Source organism: Urocitellus parryii, chromosome 5 (genome assembly GCF_045843805.1).
Source record: "Urocitellus parryii isolate mUroPar1 chromosome 5, mUroPar1.hap1, whole genome shotgun sequence".
Lineage (NCBI taxonomy): Eukaryota > Metazoa > Chordata > Mammalia > Rodentia > Sciuridae > Urocitellus > Urocitellus parryii.
The window spans coordinates 183,850,750-183,874,168 of record NC_135535.1 but is presented as its reverse complement, the minus strand read 5'-3'; the positions used below and the strand labels follow the sequence as shown (position 1 = coordinate 183,874,168).

The 23,419-nt window shown below is 36.5% G+C and overlaps 1 protein-coding gene and 1 non-coding gene across 4 annotated transcripts; both read left to right on the top strand.

Moving 5' to 3' along the window:
* Positions 1-22,415, top strand: Cwf19l1 (CWF19 like cell cycle control factor 1). 3 transcript variants are annotated; one of them, XM_026394792.2, is made up of 14 exons: positions 1-70; positions 2,898-2,982; positions 3,985-4,063; positions 4,598-4,699; positions 7,664-7,878; positions 9,799-9,917; positions 10,919-11,003; positions 12,847-12,987; positions 14,174-14,285; positions 14,900-14,979; positions 17,629-17,838; positions 18,601-18,720; positions 18,924-19,021; positions 22,002-22,415. In XM_026394792.2, exons 8-14 carry the CDS (start codon positions 12,874-12,876, stop codon positions 22,144-22,146), a joined length of 879 nt encoding a protein of 292 aa, XP_026250577.1. In that variant the 5' UTR covers positions 1-70; positions 2,898-2,982; positions 3,985-4,063; positions 4,598-4,699; positions 7,664-7,878; positions 9,799-9,917; positions 10,919-11,003; positions 12,847-12,873; the 3' UTR covers positions 22,147-22,415. The 3 variants fall into 3 exon arrangements, with proteins under 3 accessions (XP_026250577.1, XP_026250575.1, XP_026250576.1); XM_026394790.2 differs by having other exon boundaries at positions 17-124; XM_026394791.2 differs by lacking the exons at positions 1-70; positions 2,898-2,982; positions 3,985-4,063; positions 4,598-4,699 and having other exon boundaries at positions 7,792-7,850.
* On the top strand, positions 18,265-18,411 carry LOC113187172 (small nucleolar RNA SNORA12). Its single transcript, XR_003301389.1, has one exon. It is a non-coding gene; the product is annotated as a small nucleolar RNA SNORA12 (small nucleolar RNA).
* Positions 22,416-23,419: the final 1,004 nt, after the last annotated feature.

Here is a 23,419-nt window from a genome sequence, read left to right as displayed (position 1 = left end):
ATCGCCGACGTTTCATTGTGTCGCGCGCTGACATTTTTCCGTGGAGCGCGGGTTCGGATTCCAATTTTAGGTGATCTTATCAACCTAAGCTATTGGAACAGATGGCTCAGAAACCTCTGCGCCTGTGAGTTACCCTGAATCAGAGGGCTGTGTGTGTGTGTGTGTGTGTGTGTGTGTGTGTGTGTGTGTTCGCGCGGCACGTGTATGTACGCATGGAGACGGGCCGGGGTCCTTGACAGGAAGGAAAAGGAATAGGGCTAGGGGGTTGCAGGGCTGCTGGGAAACACCGGTCAAATCTTTGGGCTCTTGGGGTCGGCCCCTTTCTGAGAGGGGACTCTCTAGGCAACACTCACGGAAGCACCCCGACTCTGGTCTTCTCCGTCTTAGAGTGTTCAGGCCTAAGATATATCATCCCCTCATTAATCTCTTTCTTTACCCCATTTATTTGTTAACCAAATGCTTATAGACCTTAAGCCCATTGCTGGGTTCTGGGCAGTGGCAGATAGGAGACATAGATAGTGCCATGGCCCTGGCGCACTTTTTAATGGGAGAGAAGGGGACGTTCAACAAGTATTTAGTTAACAACTTCGTCGTGCCAGGGACAGTGCTAGGCGATGCAAAGATGGAGTTCCTGCTTTAATGGAGCGTATAATCTGTAATCAAAGAAAACAAATAAGTGTAAAATTTTGAAAATAGTAAATGTCAGGCAAAAAGGTTCACAGAGGATTATAATAGTGGTATTTAACTTAATGGAGGGAATCAAGGACTGTTTCCCCCAAGGAATTGAGGCTGGAGCCCTGGTAAAATTTTTTGTGTTTAATCTAGAGAAGCCATTGAAACGTTTAATAACGCCATGGTATGGTCAAATTTTCATTTTGGAAAGTGATTCTGACTGCAGCGTAGGAAACAAATCAAAACCAAAGTAGAGGACAGCTAAGATTAGGTTGAGTTATGATATGGCAGAGGAAAAGTTTAAGGCTTGAATGTTCGTTAAGAAGGTGAAAGCAATCTTGGTGATGATTTGGTTGTGAGTTAGGAGTTGTCACTGTTCCCTCATTGATGTCTCTTTCTTCCTTAGGTAAGGAACACTACAAAATGCCCCAGATGAGGAGCTAGTGAATTATGATGTACAAACTGCACAGTGTATCTCCCAGAAACAATTATAATTCCATCTTACAACTACTGTGATAGAAGTATAGAATCCTGTGGGAGCACCAGGAATGGTTACTAATAGGGACTGGAAGGCTTCCTAGAGGAAGTGGTGCTCAGAACATAAATAAAAATGCTTAATAGTTTATGACGGAACTTGGTCCTAGATGCTATGTGGGTTTCTGAGATTTTAAGAAAGGAGTGACTTTCCAAACTGTCAGGAAGGCTTCAGAGATGTGCTAGGCCTAGAAAGAAGGGGAAAACTTAGACTCAGGATGGATAGGGAGGGACTATTAGTAGAGGTAACTATCCTAGGAGTGGCAGAGGCAGAGTGACCAAATTGATAATATTAGGAAAATTTGGAGCAAGCACTGGAGAGACAGGCAAGACCTGTGGAAAACTATATTTCTACAGGCAGTAGGGAAATCTCTTATTTAATGTTCTTTAGGAAGAAACATAAACTAATGGCTTTATATAAGATGATTAGGAAGAAGAGAAGATATTAGAGAAATATAAGTGTATTCTATACTTTGTGAGAAGGTATTAGAGAAATATAAGTGTATTCTGTACTTTGTGTCCAATGCTAGATTGTTTCTGTCATATTACAGGACTCTGAGTTGTTCAGCCTTGTAGTTATTCTCCATTCCTTCTTCTTCCTCATTTCCCATCCTACTTCCCACTTTAATTTGTGGTTAAATTCGAAATTATTTATTTCCTTTCTCTCTTCCTCATGTTCATTAGACATTGCCCTTTTTGTTGATATATTTGCTTATGGTTACTTTTTCCTTCAGTCCATCTTTCACTGTTATTAAAACAATCTTTTTATAAGGTATATAAGATCATGTCACTACCCTGCTTGAAAATGTTCAGTGATAAGGATAATAAAAGGACACCAGAAAGACATACTGACAAAACAAAAGGAACTATAATACTTGGAGTTATAAGACACTAAGGAAATGATATAAATAGTGGAAAAATTATATAAGTCAGAATCAGAAGAACTCAGAAATGAGATTATAGAATAAGTCACTTCATAACCTGGGACTAGTCCATCTAACCTCAGCCTCTGCCATTTTCTACCTCCCGCCCCATAACATTTTGCACAGATTTGTTTCACACTCCTTTTCATATGTTTATAATAACTAGAATGTCTTCCCTTCACTGATTATAACCTTTTGAGGCTTTGAGTCTTTCTCCTCTTTATACTCATTCTAACATGTTCTTAGTATAGTACTTGACATGTTACACTTAGCATAGTGTAGGTGTTCAAAACATGTTTATTGAATGAGTGACCGAACCCCTGTGTTAAGGTAGAGACGAGAGAAATAAAAAGTTCAAAATGTGAAAAATGTTTGGAAAAAGGGCTGTGTTACTTGGTGGGGGATTTTTGATGTTTGGTCATCAGGACATATGGACAAAACTTGGGAATAAGAAGAAGCAGACTCAACTTGGAGAAAAGGAAAAGCTAAATTTTAGAGTTGAAGGTATTGGTGACATCTTCAAGAGGTGCTGCCTCATGGTTAGTAATAGTTTATATGCATTAAACCTCTCAAGGTAAATTGCAGAGGGACTGGATCACATATCTTCCTAATCTAGAAGATGTGTGTGTGTGTGTGTGTGTGTGTGTGTGTGTGTGTGTATACGTGAACATTTACATATATATAGACACACATATTACACACACACACACCCCTGGTAGACCCACTTGTGTTTGCTGAATTGCCATAATATTTATTTCTTGTTTGCAGCTTGGCTTGTGGAGATGTTGAAGGAAAGTTTGATGTTTTATTCAATAGAGTTCGAGCAATTCAGAAGAAAAGTGGAAACTTTGATGTAAGATTTCTTTTTACTGAATTTTATTTTACCATTGTGGTCAAACATACTAAAATAAAATTTGGACTCCTTTATTAATTTCTTGATTGAATGCAGACTCTCTACTTTTGTTAGATTGAATTACTTTTGTGAGTATGAGCATGAGAATTCAGTAGCTATAATGTGATGGGGAAGAGAAACCTACATACTATAGAACCTTTTATACTTCTTGCATTTGAATCTTATTACTTTATTACTGCACAAAAAAACTGGATTTGGGGGCTGGGATGTAGCTCAGTGGCAAAGTGTCTTCCTTGCATTTGCAAAGCCCTGGGTTCAACCCCCAGTTCAAAAAAAAAAAAAAAAAAAACCAAAAAACTGGGTTTGGGAAGCACAGATCTATTTCACAAGTGTGTGATATGGGTTAAATCAGATACTCTATCTACAAGATGCTTCACAAACTAAAGAGCCCCAAATCAATGTTATGTATGGTTACAATTAGACTGTAAACTAGAATACAGAAGAGTATTCTAGGCATGGAGATAATTTTTCATTAGGTTAAAGGTCAAATAAAGACAACAGGCAGGAAATGTGGTTTTTATGCCCTATATCTCTCAAGGTATCTGATATTTTAAGTTTTATATTTCACAAGGGATTCTTTAGAGATCCACTTTTCTATCGCCGTATATTCTAAAGAAGAAGAGACGGTGGAATGGTGGTATAGGACTGGGAATATTTGAGGAATACCTGAATTCTCATTTCTTTTGGAAGTTCAGTTCCCCAACTCCCTCTTCCCTTTCCCCACCTTGAATTTGACAGTCCGTGAGCCAAAGTTTAATAATTCATGGAATTAATAACTATGACAATGACTGTGAACTGTGTATTGAAATTCTTCAAATTGATGAGGAGTAAAAACCTGGTCTGAGAGACCATTAAGTAGGATAATTAGCTGAATGTTGCTATCAATAATGTATTATTTAATATTTAAAAATCTCATATGTCTGTTTAAAAAACTCATTTTAGCTGCTGTTATGTGTAGGAAATTTCTTTGGCTCCACCCCAGATGCTGAATGGGAGGAATACAAGACTGGCATCAAGAAAGGTATAGAATCTATTTTTATTTAACATGATTTCTACAAAATTTTGGGAGCTACAGTTATTACTGTGTTGTATTTCACAAGTTAGTTATTTAAGAATTTCCTTCTTAAGCTTTGTTTTGTACTGGAAGAGTGTACATGCATAATTCACATGTGCACATTTTGAATTTGCTTCAATTTAGTTCCATAAAAATTATACTTGTCTAAGTTGACAGAACTGAATAATATGCAATTAAATGTGTCCTCTGCTTTTTCCAGTTTTAGTGTTTGGTAAGCTTTTTTAGGGTCTGTGTTTCCTGCTTATACGTTGAGCATCCACTTTAAATGTCACTTAATTGGCCTAGTGATATCATTTAATAGTCAAGCCACAAGGTTGAGTATAGGATATCCTTAGTGGAGAGCAGGTTCTACATTTAGGATTTCTTTGGGGTAGTGTACAGACTATATTTACTATGGGTATTTTTCCTGCAGAGAAGTATTTCTTTAGTTCCAAAGCAGATCTAGTAACCATATGGTGTCATGTCTGTTCCTCTTACCAGCTCCTATTCAGACATACGTGCTTGGTGCCAATAACCAGGAAACAGTAAAATATTTCCAAGATGCTGATGGGTGTGAATTAGCTGAAAACATTACTTATCTGGGTAAGGTGATATTTTTTTGTGTTTGTAATGAACATAATAATGTATTTTTGGCTGATTTCTTCTGACATTACTACCTGAGAAAATGGTGACTTGGTTGCAGGGAAGCAGGTTCCCAAAGTTTGTGTCTGTGCTCTTAAGTTAGTGTTTTGTGGTTTTTTTTTCCCTTTGTTATCTCCCCCACTTTCCCTCAGTCTCCTTATGTTTCCATAACCCAGTGTAGACTCTTTCAGCCAACTAATGGGATAAACTCCTTGCCTATGGGGTATGGAGTACTTACGGTATAAATTATGTCCAAATAAAGGAAATTCTACTTTGTGGTCTTACCTTAAACCTTGCTGGATATATACTACTTTCTTGTGAGTTAGGCTCCTAATTAGCTCTAGATTTCATTCTAAGGTTTTGGCAACTTGCAAGTTTTTAGTGCTGATCTTTTTATTCCCTTTATACTTTTTCTAGTTTCAGATCCACTTTTCAATTCCAGGTTAAAGTCCCTCTCCACCCCCGCCCCCCACAACAACCCTCTGGATTGTATGTATTGGTTCTTTAGTAGGTTTCTTACTCTAAATCTAAAAACTACACTGATAATATCTGGCCACTTTAAAAAGCACTCAAATTTTGCTTTTGTCTTCCCCCACCTGCTTACTATTCTGCCTCTTTTATCATTCAACTCATTTTGCCTAAAATGGTTTCACTGTTGTTTTCATTTCCTCTTTGTTGTCTTATTTCTCTAGAAGCAGGTATTTCCTTTGCTATAAATGCCCTCTTTCTCCCTCCTCACAATAGTCCATCTTGGCCTTTAGTGTTTATATTTCATTGTGGCCCTTCAGTAAACAATCTCGTCTTGCTCCCATTATATGAGATTCCTTTAAGCAAAAAACTGAGGAAAGACTTTCTATTTTTATTTATTTTGTTTGTTTTGGTTTGGTTTGGCTTTTATTTTTGTTTTATTTGTTGTATTTTGTTTTTATGTTGCTAGTGGTGGAACCCAGGGCCTCACATTTGTCAAGCTTGTGCTCTACCACTGAGCTAAGTCAGCACCTTTGCTTGTTTTTAACCACAGTTTTGAGATATACATTTTGAAATCCCATTTTTGTAGCTCTTAGGATAGGCCTGATTTGTGGCAATTATCAGTGTAGTTTTTAGATTTAGAGTAAGAAACCTACTATAGATATTTGACAGTCATTTTTCCAGATGAATAGTTCCAAAATACTTGGCTTATTTCTGTGAAATGAGTTTTGAGATCCAGTGAGAGAGTTATGGCAAGATTGCAGTAAATCACCAAGTCCATCTTGGAGCAGGAGATGGAACCTTTATTCACTAGCTGGCAGTCAGGATCCACCAGCTGGCAGGCCAAGGGGAAGGCTTCAGGTCTACACTCTTCTACCCCCCTGCTCTGGGGTTTGAGTACACCTTTTATAGTCTAAAGCCATATTAATCATAAGTGGCTGTTGCTATGATTCAAAGCCATAAAGAAATATCATAAGATCTAAAATCATAAGCAGAAGAGGGAGTGGGTCAAAAACGTCTCTACTTGAGTTCAAGTTAAAGAATGGTTACTAATCTCTAGATAATCAGTCTCTGACAGGGTACATTGTTCAAGAAAAATGGGAACCAAAGAGAACAATTTTACATTGTATAAGAATTGCCATTTTGTGTTGCCAAACATGCTATGCTAAGCAACTGTTGATTTTTATATCATGTGGAGTCTCAGGGCAAAATGGAGTTTTTTTGGTCATTGCCTGTATAGCCTGACCCATAACAAGAAGAATAGGTAGTTATTTGTTTATTTATGCATTTATATTGTCATGCTGATCACACACAGGGCCTCATGCATGCTAGGGAAGTTCTCTTACGGAGCCACATCCCCAGCTTCCAAGCAGTGGTTTGATGGTGAACATATGATATGATTTAAGTGTTGGCAGAATACCCAACATATAGTTGGAAGTAATAGCTTTTTTCTAGCTATATAAACAGGGTCAATGTTAAATAGTCTAGACTTTGTGGAGGAAGATGAAAAATAAAGCTGAGAAGAGGACCGAGTTATTAAGGAAGAAATATAGTGAGAAGGGAAGTAGGTAGATGTACTTTATAGGGAGATATCTTCAGCTAGTGGGTAGGCTAAGGGAGGTGCTCATAGTACTGTTTGGAGTAATAAAGATATTGTCAAGTTCATAGAATCTCTAGGGTGATTATTGGCCTTTAAGAGAGGCGTGAGAGAGGGAAACTATATAGCAATGGGTTAAGAAACTAAGAGGTAAGGCACTTAGAGAGCAGGTGCTATTCAAAAAATTTGAAAATGGAGAAAGTTCCTTAGAATGTCTTTTTGGATGGGGATGATTGAGTGTATTGTGTTCTTTTCTAAATAGAACCAGTTGAGAAGAAACTCAAAAAGGGAGGTAAAAAATTGATAGGACAAGATCTGGGAGACAACAGAAGGAATGGCATCAAGGTGACAAGCTGGGAATATAATTTTAGAGGAGAGTAGAGTCTAATTTTCTCAAACAGTTGCTCTTTCCATATATTTTCCTTTTGTTAGAAGTTGCAGCCTTTTGTAGACTATAGCTTTCTCAGAGCAATTAGTTTTTCTTCTTATTGCCTCCTCCTATTTTTAAGTCTAGGTTTCTTTTAGTCTATGTATAGTCTTCTCTAAAGAGCAGAAAGCCTTTTTCTTCTTCATCACTCCTTCCAAACTTTTATCAATAATATTTGTATCACAGCTGGTGTGAACAGACTTACCCATGCATACCAGCAATCTCCATGTAAGGGCTGCTCAGACTGAACTGTTGGAGTCAGGCAACATTGATATGCAGCAGCCAGGGAAGGGCTACAGGAGTTTACACTCCTTCAGGCATATAGAATGGCAGGGATATAGAAGAGTTGTGGCATGAAAAGAAAGATTCATTGTCTTATTTTTTCTATTCCTGCAGTTTTGATTAAAACTTGTCCATTTTTTTTTTGAACCAGGTCGGAAAGGTGTCTTCACTGGAAGCTCGGGCCTGCAGATTGTATATCTCAGTGGGACAGAGTCATTAACTGAGCCAATTCCAGGTTACAGTTTTAGTCCTAAGGATGTGTCTTCCCTGAGAACAATACTGTGTTCAACATCCCAGTTTAAGGGTGTTGATATCTTGCTCACATCTCCATGGCCCAAGTATGTGGGGAACTTTGGGAATTCTTCTGTGAGTAGTGCTTGTTGGAATTTCTAAAAGTAAATTGCACTGGCTTAAGTTGACTTTTTCATTTTAAAAAAAATTTCTCTTTATATTGAATAGTATTAACTCTTGATACCTTTCACAATAAATCATTTGTGAAGTTTTTAAGAATTCTTAAAGCTATATAAACTGACCAAAACGAAAGTTGATCTCATAAAAATATGGTTCACAAATGAGATTACTGAAATCTTAATTATAAATGAGTGGTTCTTTAAATTTAATCTCTGCTTTATTTCTCTCAAACTTTCTCTTAATATGGTTTGAGAATTTACTTTTAATGAAAAGATTTACGATTGACAGTTCTATAGTTGTATTTTCCTCTTTCTAGTCTAGATTACTGCTTTTTGGCTATCAAAGTATTTTTAAAAATTGAATAATTGTGGGATTGAGTTTAGTAATCTAAAAATGTGGAAAAGATTTTTTAAATTTTGTGCTTCTCTGTTAGAAATACTTTAGTATTAGAATGCATTAGAGCTCATTATTGCATTTGATTTTAATATTTGTGAGTAATCTCAAGGATATATACCAGGAGTAACAGCTATTGTGGAGAATGAAATACTATACTGGTGGACATCAGCCTAAGAAATATCTTGTAAATGTGTGTGGGGTGGGGTTGTAGCTCAGTGGTAGAGTACTTGCCTAACTCTGGGTTCAATCCCAACATGATGGAAGGAGGAAGGAAAGATTACATGTGAGGGCAGAAAGCATCAACTGAGCCTCATTGAAGAATGAATGCATTTGGGGACAAAACACTATGAATGGGTTTATAATTATCATTGATGAGCTAGAATAGTGACCTGTAGACCAGGGCCAACTTTAGCACTCAAAATAGCAGAGATTATCAGGGAAAATGTTAACAGGAGAAGGGACAAAGCTCTCTTCCTTTACCAACCCATGGTTATGTTTCACCTAGAATATAAAGATTAATGCTAGTTGCAGCATAATGGTATAGTAAAGCTAGGGAAGATTCAGAGGAGTACCAAACTGACGATAGAAAGGAGAAAGACGTGTAGTGCTCTGTAAGGAAAGATGGGAAAATTAAGCCCCTTCATTTGGTGTGTGTGTGTGTGGAGGGGTACTAAAAAAGGACTTTGATTAAAGTTTATAATAACTACAGGATATTTACGGGGAAGAAACCATAGAATCCACCAGTCCCTAAGAAATTATGACTAACTTCAAGAACAATTCCCTGCCTCTCAGCAGAAACTTAAAGGAGGCAAGAATAAGACAAAAGGAAGTCCCTGCCTTACTTAGTAGAAAATAAACTTTGCTAATTTATTTCCAGCTAATAATTTCTTTGAGAAGAGAGATCATGTAATTGGTTATTAACAGAAGCTAGGGATATTCTGGGAACAGGCCTAACTTTTGAAAAACTGTGTTACTTAGAAGCCTTTTAGCAAGGGTGTTGGTGCAAACTGCCGTTTCCTTAACTGTAGCAAAATAAAGGATTATATGCCTTGTGATGAGATCCTTTAATATTCTGTTGGATCCTTAGAGATATGAAGGCTAGCTTTTAAATTTTATTTTCTGCATTGACAGATACATAGTTGCACTACAAAGCACATTATAGAGGCAAATTTTTGTGGGCTCCAGAGAAAGACCTTACTTTCTAAAAAAGGTTTTAATAATATGTGTTTTGGATGTTAGTATGGAGCAGTTACCTTGCTTTTTAACCTGTGGTTTCTAATAATTATTCCTATTTCTCCATTCATAATAGTCCAGTAGCTTTGTGTTTGATTTTTCTCTGATTTCCATAGGTATGAAATTCACTGAACAAATTCTGTTGCTTACATTTGTATCCATGTACAAATTTCAAAGATGTTTCAAAGAATCTTATTTCCTGATAATTTCTGAGTCTGTATGGATGACCAAGTTTTCATTTATCAGGGAGAAGTGGATACCAAAAAATGTGGCTCTGCCTTGGTCTCCAGTCTTGCCACAAGCTTAAAACCAAGATATCATTTCGCTGCCTTGGAAAAGTCATATTATGAGAGGCTTCCATATCGGTGAATAACATTTCCTTCTTTTTTGACTTTTTGAAGAATTTGTCTTGAATCTTCTGTGAATAGACATGTATCTTGCTCATTTTTAGTTTTATATCATCTTGGTTCCTTTTGGCACTGGAACAAATTACCCTCAAGTCATTCGTCTTCTCTGAGTTTGTTCCCTAACTTGAAATAAAAGGAATTGTACTGTAAGGTCCCTTTAAGTTTGAGGGTCTGAGGTTATACTACTGTATAATCATTGTAGTCCTTTATCGAACATTAGGTCCTGTTATCATTGGATCAAACCAATTTTTTTTGTATAGTATTGAAAGTTCAACTCTCAGTATAGTAACTGTGGAATTATTTCAGTTTAGAAATCAAGTACTTGCATCAGGTCTCTCCTTCTACCCCCTGCTTTTTGTTTGTTTGAACTTAACTTACTTTTTTTCTTTTAATTAAAATAATTGTTTCTTAGTGAAATAAACATTTAAAACATAGAAGAGCTCAAAAAGTATTTTGTTATATATATAGTTTTAGTCATTTTTTTCTATATTATATAGATACTTTGGTATATTTATATTTTTACCTGGGAGAAAAAAACATAGTAAATGTTACTATTAGAGGCATGTTTTTTCCACTTAGAACACTCTTTTTTTTTTTTTTTTTTTTTTAGTTTTGCTATTTCAGCTTATTACACAAAAGAAGAAAGAATAATAAAATGAACCATCATGTTCCCACCAGCTAGCTTCAGCAATTATTAACATTTTGACAATCTCACAACTCTTTTCTTGAAACCAAACATTGGAATTTTGGTTATTTTCAGAGACATGATCTCATGTCTTTATAACAACAACCTTGTGAGTTAGGAATTTTTAAACTACCAGATGGATAGATAAATCCTGCAAGATAGATAGGTAACTTCTCTGAGATTATATGATTTGTGGTGGTGGATTTAGGACCTCTGCTCTTTTCATGGTCATATTTCATAGTTAAAAATCAAAAATCTCTCAAATATGTTCTAGAAACCATGTCGTTCTACAAGAAAATGCACAGCATGCCACCCGGTTCATAGCCCTGGCAAATGTTGGGAATCCAGAAAAGAAAAAGGTAAAGATTTGAGTATTTGGCAGTAGGTTAATGTTCATTGTCTGCTTGTTTATTGTTTGTTTCTCTTGTCCATGTAGCATTCAGAACTTCCCTTCTCCCCAATTAAAAAATCCCACCAGCTTCAGATTCCTTTGTAGAGTTAAAGTGATGAAGGGTTAGGTTTCCTTGTTTTTTTGTTTTTTTTTTTTTAGGATATTTTAGAGAAAGGTTTGGGAAAAAATAGGTTCAGTGGAATAAAAGCAAACTATCAAATGAACGGTATTCCTTTCCTTAAACATCCATGTGGTTTTCTCTATGGGTATTTGTGACTTTGCCCTTAGATGGCATTCTTCTTTGCTTCTCTTAACAACTTCATTTAGCTGAAATAATAAAATTTTCCAAAGGATTTACCTACGTCTTCTTTGGTTTTGGAAATTATTAGTGATGTCTGAAATTCATCCTTGAATTAGAAAATAGTTCATTTGTATTAGAAAATAGTTCAGGTGATACAGAAGAAGATACCAGAAGGGTAGGTTGCTTTTCTCACGTCCCTGAGAGCATTTCTGATTTCCTAGGCCAAAAACAGTTTGTTGTGGATTGAGAGAGCTAAAATCAGAATTGGTCCAGTGGAAAATAGGCAAAATCATCTGCCTGAATTATCTAAAGCTTATTCCTATATAATATGCCACAGAAAATGTACATACAAAAGATAAGCAAAACATATTTAGTTCTTTTTCATATTTTAAGCTTCTAAGCTCAATTCTTTCTTAGCAAGTTTAGATTTGTAGTTGTTTGTTTGTTTGTTTGAGGTGCTGGGGGTCAAATCCAGGGCCTTGCACATACCAGGCAAGGACTCAAGGAGTCTATCACTGAACTATATCCCCAACCCTTTGTAGTTTTTATTTTGAAATAGAGTCCCTGTAAGTTGCTCAGGTTGGCCTTGAACTTGCAATCCCCCTGCCTCAGCCTCCCAAGTAGCTGGGATTACAGGAGAGTGCCACCTCACCCAGTTGTAATTATTTTTAATTGACTTTTTAAACTAAATAGTACTCTTAAGTATTTTCAGTCTATAGCTTTACTCTCAGAGACATGTAAGCAACTCACATTTCAGCCAAAGACTATGCACGTTTTAAAGTTAGGCAGGCATTCATCTCAAAACTTTGTTCCAATCTGTACTGCTACTAGCAGTATAGTTTTCTTTTCTTTTTTTTTTTTTCTTTTCCTCTCCACACTCACTGGATAGTGTCAGATTTTTATTGAAGCTTTTGCCAGTCTGATAGATTTACTTGGTTGCATTTCCCCGATCATGATAAGGTTAAGCATCTATTCACATCTAAAGTTTTCAATCTCTATAAGTCAAAGAAAGATATTTATATATGACTATTTACTTCTTTGCTACTAGTTCTTAAGAAAATTTTATCAGCATATATAGCAGAATTTGTATAGTATTAGAGGGAAACCTTGAGTTTTCCAATTGTAAGTTTCATTAGGAAAAAAGAATGATAGTGTTGATAGAATCTATTCATAAAGATGAAGGACTCATAGATAGAAGCAGCTTGTCTTCAAAGGTTATGGAGCTAGTCCCTCTGGACAATTGATTCTGCTCCTTAATCTAAGTAAGGGCCCTTGATTGGTGTAAGGGCTGGATTTTGATTTGTTGCTTATTATTTCATCAGTGCTTGGCTACCTCTACAGAGGCCACTGAATTGGCTTTTGATTTATCACTGTATATTCTCTGAGCCTCGGGCAGGCTTTTAATCAATTTCAGGTTCTTTCTGTGAAATCTTCACAGTAATATAGGCTTACTACATTTGGATATACAGTATTTCCCTTAATGTTATGCTTGTTTGTTTTTTCTCTGAAGTATCTTTATGCATTCAGTATTATTCCCATGAAACTAATGGATACAGCAGAACTGGTAAAACAGCCTCCAGATGTCACTGAAAATCCTTACAGAAAATCTGGAAAGGAAGCATCCATAGGAAAGCAAATTCCTATCCCTGAGGTACATTCTGGTTGAGGGGTGGTATTTTCTGGGTTGCCAGGATTGCTAGGTGTATTTTTTTTTTTTTTTTTTGTACTGGGAATTGAACCCAAGGGTGCTTTTTCTCTGAGCTACAACCCCAGCCTTTTTTTATTTTGAGAAAAGATCTCACTAAGTTGCTTTGGGCTTTACTAATTTACTGAGGCTGGTCTTGAACTTGCAATCCTCTTGCCTCAGCCTCCCAAGTCATTGGGAATACAGGTGTGAGCCACCATGCCTGGTGCCAGTTGTACTTTTCCTGGGTATAGTTTAGTACATAAGACACGTTTAATCCTCAGAATAAAAATCTTTTTTTTTCTTGGGAAATTATGGTAGTGTTTAGGAAGTATAAGTAGATTTCGACTAAGCTAGTATTTTTTTATTGTAATTTGAGGCTCACAGTTTCATGTTAAGTCTTTGTCTAAATTTGTTTCATATATTAGGGTTTTTCATATGTTAAGTTTTCCCTTGTTTAAAAGTTGATTATCTATTCTTAGCTTTTAAAGCAGAGATCTAGCTTGGTAGCAATATAATAATTTTAATAATTTATAATAATTATTAAATAATAATTTTAATAATAATAATAATTTTAGCATGATTGCTATAAGGGAATAAGATTCACTGTGAATAAATTTTCCTAATTATAGATTTTTCTGAAATAATTTTTCTCCCACTAAAGCAACAAATATCAAGTTTCCTTATTAGGATTCATGGTATGCTTTCTCGGACATTTCTATCTTTTCAAAAAGGCTTTTTGTCTTCTCTTTTTACTGTTGTTTCTAATGGCTCTGATTTCTCATCTCTTTAATTAAAGTTTAATTAGATTTGTTCAACCTGTGAAACTGTGGGACTATTCCTTTCTCCCTATTGAGAAAGGAAAAGGAATTTTGGGTAGGTTCATATTGTTCTGTTTTAGGTAACAATTGCTCTATAGCCTTAATTTTAACTTGTTTTTCCTAAGAAATGAAGTTGATAGCATGGTATGTTGAGATATATGACTGAGAATCCTGGCACCAGGGTTGGAAAATATTTTTGTTCCCTAGAATTGGCAGGAAGGGCTATAGGAAACAGACTAGATGTGGTTGGAATGTTCCCTTGTGTCTGAATAACTGACTTTTTGTTTAAAAGTTAGTTGAATAATATACTTTTCTCTCTTTGGTCGTTCCAGGAAGATTCAGCCTGTCAGTTCTTCTTTGATTTAAATGAAAAGCAGGGAAGGAAGCGTTCATCCACAGGCAGAGATAGCAAATCTCCTCACTCAAAGCAGCCTCGCAAACCTCGTAAGTACCTTGGTTTCAGAGGTTTCTTATTATTTTGGAGTTTTTGAAAAGCAGTATTATAAAGAGATCATCTTTTGGCAGAAGGTAATTGTAGAGAGTCATTAAGAGGAAAAGTAAAAATAAAATGTGTCAATAACATGATGAAGTAAAAAGTATATACAAAACCTATAGGTTAATAAAATTATAGAATAATCAAACTGAGAGGAAGGACTTTAAGGCCATTTTATTGGGAGTATAAAATGTTACCCAGGATCTTGAGATTTGACACTGGCACAGCTGAGACTAGAAGTAGTATACCTGCACCCAGTCCAGAGTTCTTTCATTGCAGCCTTTTGCCAGTATGTGCTACTTTAGTCAATATGTGATTATCTGTTTGTGGATCACCTACCTGTGGATTAGTTATCAATTCAGAACTTTTCTAAAAGAGGTTTAGTTTCATTGAAAATGGTGCTGCGTGGCTATAGCTATATTGAGGAGCACATGTCCAACCCATTGCTGCAGTGCTGTATGCAGTCTTTGCAGTATATAAATATCAAACAAGGCTGAATTCTATATGGTGATTATATGTTATAGTGCTTAGACCATAGTAACACTTGGCTTTCTTCCACTTAAAGCTCAGCCTCCAGGACCTTGCTGGTTTTGCCTTGCCAGCCCTGAAGTGGAAAAGCATTTGGTGGTCAACATTGGCACACATGTGAGTTACTTCCATGGACTTTTACCTTTTACAGAGAGGACACCTGCTCATTTTTTTTTTTATTAACTTTATTAAGGCAAGATCCACATACAAAACATATACATTTTAAATATACAGTTCAGTGATATTCAGTAAGCTTACTGAGTCATGCATCCATCATGTAATACAGTTTTAAAACATTTCCATCACTCCAATAAAATTTCATGTGCCCATTTGCAGTTAATTTTTGTTCCTACCCTCAGCCCCAGATAACTACTAGTGTACTTTCTGTCTTTATAGGTTTGTGGGGGATTTTGGACATTTAATTTAACTAATATAACTAGAATTATATAATATGTGGTCGGCCTTCTTTTACTAGCATTATATTTTCTTGAGGTTCATCCATGTTATAGAATGTATCAGTATTTTATTCATTTTTATTGTCAAATAGTATTCCTTGTATGAATGTACCACATTTTATTTATCCATTCACCACTTATGGGATGTTTGAGTTTTTTTCACTTTATGGCTATTAGAATAATACACCTGTGTAAAAATTTGCATGCAAGTGTATGGTTTTATTCAGGCTGAAAAGAGCCCTGATAAACTCTTCATGTCTCACAGGGAAGTTATTCTGTTTCATAAGGAGCATCTCAGGTCTTGTTTGTGACTCAGTTAACACCTCAAGTAGGAGGCCACATGAACATTTTAGCCTAGAGCCTAGACATAGTAGTCAAGTTTTATTTGCCTGTACTGTCCTTTGTCTGGTAGAACTCCCTTGAAAACTTCTAATGACCTTTGTGTCTCTGGCAAAGGGTTTAGAATCCCCCCCTCAAGCCATTCTTCTTGTTCACCTTTTATTAGACTTTCCCCTCTAGCTTTCTCTGCCTGTGGAGTCTTCCTCGAGGGATGTATGCTGATGGCCCTTAGCCACAAACTGATAAAAAGGGGAAAAAGTCTGCTTAGAGTCCAAACATATTATTGCAAAATTAGTTTTTAAATTGTGTTTTATTGCTGGGAAAAACATTCAGGTTCTATTTATATATTATTTGAGATAACCTAAGCATGGAAGAGATTAGAAAGAGCACTTGAAAGGGTAGGAGGATATTTTGCAGGTGTGAAACTGTTCACAGGAACTGGAAGTATGCATTAGAGGTGGGAAGCTATTTAGTTTAGATTTTATTTTTTATTTATTTATTTTTTTAAGAGTGAGAGAGGAGAGAGAGAGAGAGAGAGAGAGAGAGAGAGAGAGAGAGAGAAAGAGAGAGAGAGAGAGAGAATGAATTTTTAATATTTATTTTTTAGTTCTCGGCGGACACAACATCTTTGTTGGTATGTGGTGCTGAGGATCGAACCCGGGCCGCACGCATGCCCGGCGAGCACGCTACCGCTTGAGCCACATCCCCAGCCTCTAGTTTAGATTTTAATAAACAAAGAATTCATATCACAGAATACAGGTTGATGTTTATGACAGTGATCCTGTGACAAAGAGAAGGCCAGAAGACAGACTTCTGGAGTAACCTTTTAAAACACAGTAAAAACGGTTATTGTAAAATAAAAAATTTAGTGCCTGTGAGGTTTTGATGAACTTAGTCATGTGGTAAACTAACTGTAGATTTGCTTGGTCCTCTCTACCAAATAAATCAAGGAGGCTTATGTTTTAGTTTGTTTTCAATACATATCCTGTCATTGTATTGGATTTTTCTCATTGTAGATAGAAATAAATGACACCTTTCTTGAGCTTTAATTTTGAATTCTATATTTGTCTGCATTGGTATTAATTGGACCCTTGTCTATTCACTCACAGTGTCTGTCTTTCAGAGTGTCTGACAATAGGACAGTCTTGCATGTTTTTATTTTGACAGAAATGTTTTAGTTACTTTTGAACACTGAGATTCATTGTTAGAAACCATAGTTTTCTATCTCTTTTAATGTATCTGAGTTCAACTCCTTCTTTCCACCCTGTTAGGTTGTGTTTCCCTTAACTTTGTACAATTTAATCAGCAGCTTAAAGCTGGAAGGACATTGGATGCTAATCATGTAATCTTTGTCTTTTTTGTGTGTATTTGGGGGTGAGATATGAGAACTGGATATTATCAGGGAGGCAGATAGTGGTCATTTTAAAATCAGAAGTGGTACTTTTCTGTAGTTAAAGGGCAAGTGGTGATAACTGAAATTTTGGTTTTAAGTTTAGAGCCTGGGAGGAACAACCCAATTGGTGTTTATTACAATTTTCAACTCTGGTCTGTGAAGCCAAAAGTCTTCTTGTATATTCCCAGTTTATTTGATTCTTACATAAAAGTTTGTTACATCCAAAACCAGATTTTTAAAAAGTTCAAGAATATCTGTTAATAGTGTTTTTAAGCACTTTTCTCTACATCCTCAGTCTCACTATTTATTTACTTATTGTTCTGGGGACTGAACATAGGGCCTTGTGCATTCTAGCAAGTACTCTACCACTGAGCTACATCCCCATCCCTTTTTATTTTATTTTGAGATAGGGTCTTACTAAGTTGCCCAAACTGGCCTTACCTGTGATATTCCTACCTCAACCTTACCAGTAGCTGGGATTATAGATGTGCACCACCATGCCTGGCATAAGCTTACTCTTTGCATAAGCTTTGCTCCCTGGATCATACATATGCAATATTGTTCTCAACTGTTCTTTAGTGCTACCTTGCCCTGGCTAAAGGAGGCTTATCTGATGACCATGTCCTCATTCTGCCTATTGGACACTACCAGTCAGTAGTGGAGCTTTCAGCAGAGGTGGTGGAGGAAGTGGAGAAGTATAAGGCTACACTGAGACGCTTCTTTAAGAATCGAGGGAAGCGATGTGTTCTTTTTGAGAGAAATTATAAAAGCCATCATCTCCAGCTACAGGTAGGTGGTATCTATCTAGAAATTTGGAAGGACACTCTGGTAATCTTGATATTGATAAATAAATATTTAAATAATGGCTAACTTTATTATTTAATTTTAGTTTAATATTTAAAGTGTTTAATATGAATTTTCATAACAATTTTTAAATAATGTTCATTTAAAAGGCTGAAGTATCTAATGATTACCCCAGAGATTTCATAGGAAAGTACATGATGGATGTAAATGAATAGCAAGATGATATCTTGTTTAGAAAATGTATGGGAAGGTTCCAAGGAAGACACGGGCCTTACGGGTAAGAGTTTAGAAAGGTTTGGATATTTTGTGTGGAAGTCCTGCATGAGTGAAGCCTTAGAGGTAGGATGTAATCTCGAAGCTGGCATGGGGCTAGCAGCTCAGAAATTTGGCAATTGTTTATGGATAATTTGTAATTGTGGTGGTTTCTTTCTGGCTCATTTGTTAAGTTTTCAAATAGGCCTGATTCTGCCACATACATTATATAGGAGCTGGCATTGACTTAAAAACAGAGAGATCTTTCTTAAGTTTTTCCTGCATCAGAGATTGGCTCCCACAAGTGGCAGTCTAGCTCATAAGTTTAAGTCCTACAGACGGGCTGACAAAGGCCTGTCTGGCCTGAGGAGAGTCTGTGCTGAGGGGTGTTTCTCTACCCCTGTGATGGATTTGCTATTTCTCTGAGACTATGCAGACACAACCTCTCTGGAAAGTGTACAAAGAATTCCCATTGTTCCCCACACCTCTGCCCAGGTCATTCCTGTGCCACTCAGCTGCTGTGCTACTGATGACATTAAAGATGCCTTCATTACCCAGGCTCAAGAGCAACAGTTAGAGCTGTTGGAAATCCCAGAGCACTCTGACATCAAGCAGGTGAAACAAAAGAGGATGGTGATGGTGATGGCTTTTTAAACTATAGTTCCACTAAGTAGTTTGGGATCTGCAGCTACTCGCATATCTGTTTTCTTTCCTTCTAGACTGAATTCTTTGCCAAATCAGAACTTATAAGAAATGAGTTAGGATTTTAGGTTTTCAAAACACTATTGTATGTCCTCATACAACTCTGTTTACTTTAGATTGCACAGCCTGGCGCGGCATATTTTTATGTTGAACTTGACACAGGAGAGAAGCTTTTCCACAGAATTAAGAAGAATTTTCCTTTGCAGTTTGGAAGGTTTGTATGTTTTCCTTCATTTCAGTGTATTTTCACTAGATCTACTATAAACATAGTGGTAGTCTGCATGAATAATTAATAAAAAGCCAAAGAGGAAATAGTCCTTTTCAGAAGGAACTTATAATTTTAGGGCAACACAGGTATTTACATATATGACAGTCATGTGATACAAAATGTGAAGAGCACCATGACAGAGTTTTGGAGAGCACTGTCCTTTAGAAATTCATAGGAGAGAAGAGTTCGTTTCTATGAAGCATAAAGCTTTAAGAAATGGTCAAAGTTGAACTTTAGAGAGAGACTTAGAGGGCAGAGATTGGTGTGAGGACATTTCAGCTAGAAGCGTGAAGTGCTACCCATTGAGCATATACAGTGGGTCAGACACTATGCCAAAAACATTACATACATTTTTTCATGTCTTATTTAATCTTTACAACTCCATAAAGTAGGAACTGTCATCCCAATTTACCAATATAGAGAATGAGACTCTAAAGCAGTACCAAATGAACTTTCCACAAAGATGGAAATGTTCTATAAAGCTACACTATCCAGTATAGTAATCATTAGCTAGTAGACACTTGAAAATGTAGCTAAATGTCTGAGGGACTAAATTTTTTATTTTATTTAATTTTAATTAATTAGAGTTTAAATTCAAACAGCTACATCTGGCTAGTAGCAATTTTTTTGGATAGCCTGGTTGATTTGCATGCCCATGATCACACAGTGATTCAAACCCAGGTCTGGTAGACCCAAATGTGAGGTCTTAACCTCATTATTCTGTAGTTCTAAGAGTCTCAATGAGACTTCATTTGTGCTTCTCATATTAGGCAAAACATGAGTGCAAGATCATACAGGGAATAGAATCAGTTATGCAAAGATCAAAGACAGAAAGTGGTTGACAAGAAAAGACAAGAGTATGGAAGGGAGTAAAAAATGTATAGAATGAATTATATAATACTGTTGTCAGTGAATTGCAGCTATATTTTAAGACTGGGTTGAGAGTGAACCTTGAACCCTTCCTGTATTCATTTGGAATGATAAATTCATTCATTTATCCCATTGGATAAATCCAGTAAATGTAGTCGTCTACATTTTCAAAGAGATAATTGAAAATGAGAATAAAAGTGTTATACACTCCAAACATCTGACTTGATCTTTTTGTTGTTGCCTTGACAACAGATGCAGATATACAGTGATGATATAAACAGACATATAAAGCCCACAGACATGTAAAGCCAACAAAAGGAAGATCCTTTGAATGGTTTTGTGCTTATGATAGTCACTGATATTTCAACATTGTTTTTCCAAATACTGATTTGTAGTTAATAGCATTTTATACTTAACAAAATACTTGAAAAGCCATTTTTTTGTTATTGTTGTTGTTCTAATCGTTATACATGACAGCAGGATGCTCTTCGGTTCATTGTACACAAATGGAGCACAATTTTTCACTTCTCTGGTTGTACACAAAGTAGGTTCACACGATTGAGGAAATCTACATGTACCTAGGTTAACTTATCCATCTCATTCCACCATCTTTCCTACCCCCATGCCTCCTCCTCTTCCCTCCCTCCCCTTCGCCAATCCAAAGTTCATCCACTTGTCCCATGCCCCTTCCCCATTGTGGATTAGCATCCACTTATCAGAGAAAATATTCAGCCTTTGGTTTTGGGGGATTGGCTTACTTTGCTTAGCATGATATTCTCCAACTCCATCCATTTACCTGCAAATATTATAATTTTTTTCTCTTTTATTGCTGAGTAATATTCCATTGTGTATATATACTACAGTTTCATTATCCATTCATCTATAGAAGGTTTGTTCCACAGTTTGGCTATTGTGAATTGTGATGCTATGAACATTGATGTGACTGCATCACTGTAGTATGCTGTTTTAAAGTCCTTTTGGTATAGACCAAGGAGTGGGATAGCTGGGTCAAATGGTGGTTCTATTCCAAGGTTTTTAAGGAATCTCCATACTGTTTTCCAGAGTGGTTGCACCGATTTGCAGTCCCACCAATAATGTTTGTGTGTGCCTTGAAAAGCCATTTTATCCCCCTCAGCTGTGTAAGAATAGTGGTTCTGTCTTCATTTTGCATATGAAGAAGTAGGCACGAGGTTTGCTCAGGAAGCTAGAACTTGAGCTCAGGTCTTTTGACTTTTAGAAGACTCATATCATTTATTTCCAACTCTTCTATTGTAATTTCACAGTAGAAAATGAACCAAGTAGAAACATAAAATTATTTCTAATGTATAAAAATAAATAAAAATATAAAGCAACAGAAATTAGAAGGAACTTGTGTATATGTATCTTTGGTCTTGAGAACCAAAATAAGTTGTTTTCTTCATATTGAGCTTGTGTTGGTGTGCCTATATAGGTGTGACCCCCCTATAATAAGATGCAGAAGCATTTTAAGTCAGAATAGTTATAATACCTGACTGCACCTGCCTCGGAAAACTCATGTTCTAGTTGGGATGACCAAACTACAGTTTAAAGCAGGATCATAGATAATATAGTATTTTGATTGTCCCCTTTGTACCTCATAAAATCCTGTAAGGTAGGTGCTTTTTTTTGCCTCTCATAGGTGAGGAAATCAAGACTTAAGGAGATGAAGTAGTCTGTTCAGGTTATAGTGGCAGAGCTAGAAATGGAATCCAGTTTCTGATCTTTCTGACATCAGTGCCTGCCCTCTTCCTACTATTCCATGTTGCCTCTCTAAGTACCAATATTATAAGTTCAAGTTGTTCCAGAGAAGGAAAAGTAAATGAGATATGAGGGATCAGGAAAGAGGTAGGACTTGAGCTGATCACTTAAAATAGGTATTATTTTGATAGACAAGATGGCAGAGAACAGTATGAGCAGACAGAGAAATATGTATAGTTTCTTTAGGTGATGTTGGGTCTGACTGGAGAAAGACCAAGGAAGGAGGAGGGGGCTTAGGGCAAATATTTCTGATTTTGACCTCTTTTTGTTCTTTCTGTAGGGAAGTATTGGCCAGTGAAGCTATTCTTAATATTCCTAACAAGTCTGACTGGAGGCAGTGTCAAATAAGCAAGGAAGAAGAGGAGATTCTGGCTCGTCGCTTCCGGAAAGACTTTGAACCCTTTGACTTTACTCTGGATGAATAAGCAAAGGGAAGAGAAGGGCACTTGATGAACCTCATAGGAAATTTTCACAGTCTTCCATAAGGACTGTTTCCCTGCCTCTTTTGTGCATTCCCATGGAACCTGCCTACAGCAAGAGGCCTAGGAATGAAGTTGTTTCTCTTTTCTTTTTTTGTTTGTTTTAGAAAAATCATTCTAGGATTAAAATTCTATGTTAAAAGCATATCTATTATCCAGCTCTAAGAACAGCTTATGTTTATCTACATTTTCAAAAACTTAAACTATTAAATAAAATCTTCCCTGGTTGAGAAGGGTCTTGTATTTATGTTGCCTATGACCATTGAAATGAAACAAAGTAGCATGTGCAATAGAAAAGGCAGAGCTTTAGGCCCAGCTGTTAGTCCACAATCATACAGGGTGGTTTCTCCCTGAGCAATTCAGGGTAGAGAAGGGTCTCATGGGCCTTGCTATCCACCCCGCCACCCCCCAGTACTGGAGATTGTACCACAGTGTACTCCACGACTAAACTATATCTCCAGCCCTTTTTATTTTTTGAGACAAGATCTCACTAATTTGCTTGAACTTGTGATTCTCCTGCCTCAGCCTCCAGAGTTACTGGTATTAAGGCTTGCACCACTGTCATGCCCTGTGCTATTTTTCTTACATAACATTTGAAGCCTTCACTTCTTCAGATAATTGAATCCTATGTGCCAGGCATTTTTCTGGACTCTTAAGGGTATAATCGTATCTCAATATGGTGCCTGTTATCCAGAATTTACAGTCTAACTGGGAGGAGAATGAGCAGATTTATGAAAAAATGAATTCTGCTTTGAATATGCTATTTCAGATGTTTGAAATGTCTAATGAATGTGTTCACTGTACTCTTGTAAAATTCTAAATTCATGGAGATCTGGGTTGAGTGATAAGGCTTTGGGGATCACCAGGATATAGACCATAGTGAAATCATGAGTATGGATGAAAATAAGATAAGATGAATACAGTTCTTAGCTAAAGATGACCACGATTTAAGAAGTGTTTAGAAACAGTGATCCAACAGTACATGGGGGTGGAGCAGAGAGATCACAGGATATAGCATCTTGGAAGCCAAAAGAAAAATAATCATTCCTATATTTCAGACATTTATTACCTAGAAAGCTTTACTTGATAATCCTCATAAAATCTCTATGAAATATTCATCACCTCTACTTACACTGAAAAAATGAAGCTTGCAAATCTGAAGATCATTGAGCTTGGGGTCAATCAGTCTAGGATTTTTTTAAAAACTTGAACTGTTCCA

What these genes read in the sequence shown, in the direction of transcription:
- Cwf19l1 (XM_026394790.2), top strand. Translation starts at nt 102, where the DNA reads ATGGCTCAGAAACCTCTGCGCCT. An exon ending in CAAGACTGGCATCAAGAAAG is followed by an intron (nt 4,064 to 4,597) that starts GTATAGAATCTA and finishes TCCTCTTACCAG; the next exon opens with CTCCTATTCAGACATACGTG. An exon ending in TGAAAACATTACTTATCTGG is followed by an intron (nt 4,700 to 7,663) that starts GTAAGGTGATAT and finishes TTTTTGAACCAG; the next exon opens with GTCGGAAAGGTGTCTTCACT.